At 43.4% G+C, this 6,976-nt stretch overlaps 2 protein-coding genes across 2 annotated transcripts; both read right to left on the bottom strand.

The window, feature by feature from the left end:
- Window positions 1-351: 351 nt before the first annotated feature.
- LOC132232343 (histone deacetylase complex subunit SAP18-like) lies at window positions 352-892 on the bottom strand. The gene has a single exon (XM_059691827.1). It carries the CDS (start codon window positions 890-892, stop codon window positions 509-511), a length of 384 nt encoding a protein of 127 aa, XP_059547810.1. The 3' UTR covers window positions 352-508.
- A 4,261-nt stretch (window positions 893-5,153) lies between these two features.
- LOC132233072 (mitochondrial nicotinamide adenine dinucleotide transporter SLC25A51-like) lies at window positions 5,154-6,449 on the bottom strand. Its single transcript, XM_059693142.1, has one exon. It carries the CDS (start codon window positions 6,212-6,214, stop codon window positions 5,321-5,323), a length of 894 nt encoding a protein of 297 aa, XP_059549125.1. The 5' UTR covers window positions 6,215-6,449; the 3' UTR covers window positions 5,154-5,320.
- Window positions 6,450-6,976: the final 527 nt, after the last annotated feature.

Below are 6,976 nucleotides of genomic sequence, written 5' to 3'. Positions count from 1 at the left end.
CCAACTACCAGCCAGGGCTTAGCAGCTCCTTTTGCTTTCTTTTTTTATTTTTTTCGTTTGATTGCACATGTATATTTAAGAACAGTTTTACATAGAATGCTAAGAGCACTTCATATTTTACAGAAGTACTTGAAACATGGACGTTCTATTAACATTCATACCATAGCACAGTAAACCTAACGCCTAAATAAATGCACTACAATTTGTTTAGAGTTTACAGGCTTAATGGCAATAAAAGGGGGAGGGGAAAGCCTAAATTTGTTTTATGTAATTGAATGAAAAATAAACTCAAGAAATCTATAATAATAAAAGCATAATATGCTAATTAGACCAGATGTCCGACCAGACGTCCTTCCAGACGACCTTCCGGACGAAGCCAGGCCATGAGGGAAGTCCAGGTCCTGGGTGCCAGAGGGAAGCCGATGCCGGCAGCCGAGGGACGGAAGGCCTACCCTCGCATGAATTTCGTGCATCGGGCCTCTAGTAGTCAATAAAGTTTAATATGGTCTCACGCGCTCTGAAGGAGGTGGTGCCCAATTCGAGGGGTGATCACTATGTCCAGATAATCTCCTATCTGAAACTTCTGCGACTGCAGGGTCATGGAATCATCAGTCCCCTTTCTCCCCGACATGGTGCTGCCGATCTCCTTCCCCCGGTAGCCAGGCCTTTTCATATCCGTAAAAACAATTGCAAAGTTGAAGTGCGTGCCCTTCTTTCTAGCTTCTGGGTAGACTTGTTTTACTGAACTAGTCAGTTCTTTCAAGGTTGCATCCATCCAGGTGTAGATCTGCAGCTCACTGGACGGCACGTTCCCGCAGGAGAACTTGTCCTTGCGATGGTGGCGCCCGTTGTTGGTGGTGAAGACACGCAGCAGCAGCAGCAGCGGGCACATCTCCTGGTCAATTGGCTTCTCCGGATCCTTCTTAATTTCCTCTGGGTGACCACCATCTTCCTCCAGTGGTGCCCGAGGGGCTCGCTCTGACCTCTGATCCCGGCAGCCAGCGGGCGAATCTCCTTTTTCTCATATGATGCTCCTATCTCCTCTTCTAAGGACCCTTGTGAAACATCAATCTGAGAGAGATTTATAGATTGGTTGCTTCCCACAAGCACCCCTACTGGTGCTGGGGAACCTGAAACCAAGGTACCTGCCCTTGATCAGGAATTTAACACTCAGCCCTTCATTCCATGGGCTGACACTCCAACCACTGAGCAAAACTGACCAGGGTGAAATTACTTTTTAAAAAAAGCCAAAACCCTGAGCCCTCCTCCCAGAGCTTGCAATTTAATTTACCTATGGGTGAGCTCTGGTTTCTTTTTTAAACTCTTGTCTCTCTTTATTTTTATTATATACTAGAGGCCCAGTGCACGAAATTCATGCACTTGGAGGGTCCCTCAGCCCAGCCTGTGCCCTCTCACAGTCTGGGAACCCTCAGGGGATGTCCGACTGACAGCTTAGGTCCACTGCCTGAGCGGGCCTAAGCCGTCAGTTGGACATCCTTAGCACTGCCATACAGGTGTGAGAGGCTTCCACCATCACTGCTGCGCTTGCCAGGCTTCTGGCTGAGTAGTGTTCCCCCTATGGGAGCACACTGATCACCAGGGGGCAGCTCCTGTGTTGAGCGTCTGCCCCCTGGTAGTCGGTGCATGTCATAGTGACTGGTCGTTCTGCCATTCGGTCGATTTGCATATTAGCCTTTCATTATATAGGATTTTTATTGATTTCAGAGAGGAAGGGAGAGGGAGTGAGACATCAATGATGAGAGAGAATCATTGATCAGCTGCTTCCTGCATGTCCCCTACTGGGGATCGAGCCTGCAACCTGGACATGTGCCCTTGACCGGAATTGAACAGGGGACCCTTCAGTCTGCAGGTCGATGCTCTATCCACTGAGCCAAACCAGCTATGGATGGGCATCAGTAAAAGCTACCCAGGTTATTCTCTTGGGCAGCTAAGATTGGGAACCACTTGTCTCAGACAGTCATGGAAATTCTCTTCCCCTTTAACAGGATTGACTTGGGGATGGGGTGGGATGAGAACCAACTCTGGCCAAATGGGAAGTACACTGGGGAGCTGGCTCTGGAAAAGATTTCCCACCCTTATATAGAGACAAGCGTGAGGAGAAAGTGGCTCTACTTGTCACCTTCTCTCACTTCCTGCTGTGGATGCTGTTGTGTAAGAGTTTGATGGTTAGAGCTTGACCATGAAGGGCTGAGCCTGAGGTTGAAAAGCCACAGTACTGAGGATGGTGGAGAAAAGGGATGTCAAAAGCCTGAGTCCTTGATGATAATCACTGAACTGCTGGGCCAACTCTGGATGGCTTTCCTCTGCATTTCTTGTTAAGTAACAGCAAATCCTTATGGTTTGAGCCCCACTGGTGGGGTTATCTATAACTTACAGCTAAATATATTTATAAATAACACAACATTCTGCTAAGGAGTCAAAAAGAAAAGCTGCAATTACAATTGAATGGTGTAGTGAGTTGAATGGTGGCCTCCCAAAAGCTGTGAGCACATCCTCATCGCCAGAACCTGTGAATGTGGCCTTATTTGAAAATGGGTCTTTGCACTTGTCATTAAGTTAAGGATCTTGAGATGTGATCATCCTGGATTTTTCAAGTGGGCCTTAAATCCAACGCCAAGTGTCCTTTTCAGGGACAGAAGAGAAGACACGAAGAGGTGAAGGCCATGTGAGGACAGAGTTAGAGACTGGAGTGATGCAGCCACAAGCCCCGGAACACCATGTCAGAAGTCACCAGAAGCTAGAAGAGGCAGGAATGGATCCTTTCCTACAGTGCCCGGAGGGAACACAGCTCTACTGGATTTCAAACTTCTGGCTTCCAGAAGTGTGAGAGAATTGATTTCCACGGTTTTAAACCACCCAATTTGTGGTAATTTGTTACAGCAGCCACAGGAAACTAATTAGGGGTAAACATTACAGTGGAGCTATGAAGAGGTTGAGGCACAGAGCTCAACCAGGAAGTAATCAGACCACATTTCCATGCACAGTTCATTCTTAAACACCTCTGTTTCTCCAACAGATATTTAATAAAATGTTGCTCTGGCCCAGTGTGACTGACACAGAGGATTTGGCATTGAGCAAGAAAGACCCCATTTCTTTCTTTCTTCCTTCCTTCCTTTTTTTAAATTCAAATCATTTTTTATTTTCCAATTACAGTTAACATGCAATATTATATTAATCTCAGGTGTACACTCTAGTGATTAGACATTATATAACTTACTAAGTGATCATCCCAATAAGTTTCGTACTCATCTGAAACCATACATAGTTATTAGAATATATTTTTATTGATTTTTAGAGAGAGAGAAAGGTAGGGGAGAGAGAAAGAGAGAAAAAAAAATTGATATGAGAGAGAAACATTGATCAGTTGCCCCCTGTATGCGCCCTGACAGGGTGGGGGTGGGAAGGAGGGGTAGTGGTGTGGAACCTGCAACCTAGGTATGTGCCCTGACTGGGAATCGAAAACTTTTGGTCTATGGTATGATGCCACTTGACTATATTCCCTATGCTGTACTTTACATCCTCACGACTATTCTGTAACAAACACTTTGTATTTCTTAATCCTTTCACCTACTTCATCCATCTCCCCAATCCTCTACCATCTGGCAACCATCAAAATGTTATCGTATCTATGAGTCTGTTTCTGTTCTGCATGTTCATTTATTTAGCCTTTTAGATCCAATTGTTGCTAGATATGTATCTATTGCCATTTTATTTTTTCATTTTTTTTATTTCTTCTTCTTCTTCTTCTTCTTCTTCTTCTTCTTCTTCTTCTTCTTCTTCTTCTTCTTCTTCTTCTTCTTCTTCTTCTTCAAGAAGACCCTTTAACATCTCAAGTCGCACTGTTTTGGTGGTGATGAACTCCTTTCACTTTTTCTTGTCTGGGAAGCTCTTTATCTGTCGTTCAATTCTAAGTGATAGCTTTGCTAGATAGAGTAATCTTGCTGGTAGGTCCTTGTTTTTCATCACTTTGAATATTTCTTGCCACCCCCTTCTAGACTGAGAAGTTTCTGTTGAAAAATCAGCCGATGGTCTTAGTAGGTAACTAACTGCTTTTCCCTTGCTGCTTTTAAGATTCTCTTTCATCTTTTGCATTTTTATTTTGATGTGTCTTGGTGTGGGCTTCTTGGGGTAATCTTGTTTGCAACTCTCTGAACTTCCTAGACTTGTATGTCTATTTTCTTCACCAGGTTAAGGAAGTTTTCTATCATTGTTTTTTCAAATAGGTTTTCAATTTCTTGCTCTCTCTCTTTTCCTTTCCGCAACCCCATGATGCAAACCAAATATTGATACACTTGAAGTTGTCCCAGAGGCTCCTTATACTATCTTCATTTTTTTGGATTCCCCCTTTTTCTTTCTGTTTTGATTGGGTGTTTTTTGATTCTTTATATTCCAAATAACTGATTTGATTCTTGGCTTCATCTATTGTACTGTTGATTCCCTAAAAATCATCCTTCATTTCAGTTAGTGTGTCTTTCATTTCTGACTGGTTCTTTTTATAGTTTCTATATCCTTTTGTTTTTTTTAAATTGATTCCAGAGAGGAAGGGAGAGCAAGAGAGAGATAGAAATACCAATGATGAGAGAGAATCACTGACCTGCTGCCTCCTGCACACCCCTCCACTGGAGATCAAGCTCGCAACCCAGGCATGTGCCCTTGATCAGAATTGAACACAGACCCTTTAGTCTGCAGGCCAATGCTCTATCCACTGACCAAACCAGTCAGGGCTCTATATCCTTTTTTTTTTTAAATTAAATCTTTATTGTTCAGATTATTACATTTGTTCCTCTTTTTTCCCCCCATAACTCCCCTCCACCCAGTTCACACCCCACCCTCCTCCCTCACTCCCATCCACTGTCCTCATCCATAGGTGCATGATTTTTGTCCAGTCTCTTCCCACATCCCCCTCACCCCTTTACCCTTCAAGAATAGCCAGTCCATTCCCTTTCTATGTCCCTGATTCTATTATAATCACCAGTTCATTCTGTTCATCAGATTATTTATTCACTTGATTTTCAGATTCACTTGTTGGTAGATTTGTATTTGTTGTTCATAATTTGTATCTTTACCTTTTTCTTCTTCTTCCTCTTCTTAAAGGATACCTTTCAGCATTTCTTTTTTTTTTTTTCTCTATTGAAACCTTTTATTCTGATTTGTTGGTGCTTAAGGAAAATAGCTTTGCCATAATTCATTGTGCCCTGAACTTACGACACCAACTTATATTGGCCAATTAGGAACGAGGCCAAACTACATTCTTCTTTAAAGGTCTAGTCAGTTGGTAAATGGCACTTAATTATTTCTTTCATGTAATTTTTAACAGGAATTCATAAGTTGCATTGATTATTCCCCAAGAGATGAGGGACCGGTGGTAATTTAGATGGGCACCTCTGAAAAGATTTGTCAGTTTCCTGTCTCGTTCTAACCAGATTATTTTGAAAACTTGGGGAAAAGACTGAAATTCCCCTCCAATCTGAGACTGCATGCGAGTTTTTACAACATTAATTGGAAAAAACAAGATTCCCAACATGGCACCCAATAGACCTCCACAGATAAAATCATTGACCAAATGCGCGCTGTAGGTTGTGGCGGTCGGCAGGTGCTCCTTAATGGGACCCCGAAAGCCAAAAAACAGGACGTTGCTGAACCCGTTGCGGAAAAGCACAGGCATCAGGCCTCGATAGTACTCTCCAACTCCGTGGCATCTCAGCGCCTTGAAGGCCTGGTAAGTGTTTGTAAATTTATCATGATGCTTGTGGTCTTGAAGCAGTGTCTGAACTCTTTCCAACGGAGTGAAAATTGCTTCTGTTGCCCCTGCAAGTATTGCTGCCAGGCTACGGGTTGCAACATCTGGGGTACTGACATGCTTACGGAGCAGGCAAGACAAATCCTCATACAGACCAAACATAAGCGCCAGTGTGGTTGTCTTCTGCACTAATGGGGGAAGAATTCCGCGATACAAGTTTCGAAATCCATCCCTCCTCAACTGAAGCACTGCATCCCTGGTTTTGATTCCATACAGCTGTTGCCGAAAGAGGACCTTCTGAATGGGAAATGTGATCGCTACGTTGCTGAAAGCTGCACAGCAGCCACACAAATAATGTTTCCTTTCACCAACATCTGTAATATGAGGTGATATATCTTGTTTTGAAGATGTTATGATTGACGACCTCTTTTTATGAGCTTCTGAATCCATCATGTGGCTTAAGATCTGTCGTCTTCATGAAGGATTTTTTTTAACCTGTGACACCATCTGGGCCTGGTGTTTTGAGGAATGGTAGCTTTTTGGTAACGTTTTCAGTATTTCCCATTGTTATGGATGTTAGGTTCTCTTTTCTGGAGTCATTTTGATAACTGGATTTCCCATCGCCGCGGGCGCCCGGCTCCATGCCCGGTAGCCCCGGCCGCCGGATCGGCGAGCGAGCCCGTGCAGGCGCAGACAGTTTCAGCATTTCATATAATACTGGTTTGGTGGTGATGAACTCCTTTAGCTTTTCCTTATCTGTGAAGCTCTTTATCTGACCTTCCCTTCTGAATGATAGCTTTGCTGGATAAAGTAGTCTTGGTTGTAGGTTCTTGGCATTCATCACTTTGAATATTTCTTGCCACTCCCTTCTGGCCTGCAAAGTTTCTGTTGCGAAATCAGCTGACATTCGTATGGGTACTCCCTTGTAGGTAACTGACTTTCTTTGTCTTGCGGCTTTTAAGATTCTCTCTTTGTCTTTTGCCCTTGGCATTTTAATTATGATGTGTGTTGGTGTGGTCCTCTTTGGATTCCTTTTGTTTGGGGTTCTCTGCGCTTCCTGGACTTGTAATTCTATTTCTTTCACCAGGTAGGGGAAGTTTTCTGTCATTATTTCTTCAAATAGGTTTTCAATATCTTGCTCTCTCTCTCCTTCTGGTATGCTTGAAGCTGTCCCAGAGGCTCCTTACACTATCTTCGTATTTTTGGATTCTTTTT

This window comes from Myotis daubentonii, chromosome 4, assembly GCF_963259705.1.
Source record: "Myotis daubentonii chromosome 4, mMyoDau2.1, whole genome shotgun sequence".
Classification (NCBI taxonomy): domain Eukaryota; kingdom Metazoa; phylum Chordata; class Mammalia; order Chiroptera; family Vespertilionidae; genus Myotis; species Myotis daubentonii.
Note: the sequence above shows the minus strand (reverse complement) of the source record. Positions and strands in the feature narration are given on the sequence as shown.

Coding starts and splice junctions, on each gene's coding strand:
- LOC132233072 (XM_059693142.1), bottom strand. CDS start 6,214: ATGATGGATTCAGAAGCTCATAAAAAGAGGTCGTCAATCATAACATCT.
- LOC132232343 (XM_059691827.1), bottom strand. CDS start 892: ATGTGCCCGCTGCTGCTGCTGCTGCGTGTCTTCACCACCAACAACGGG.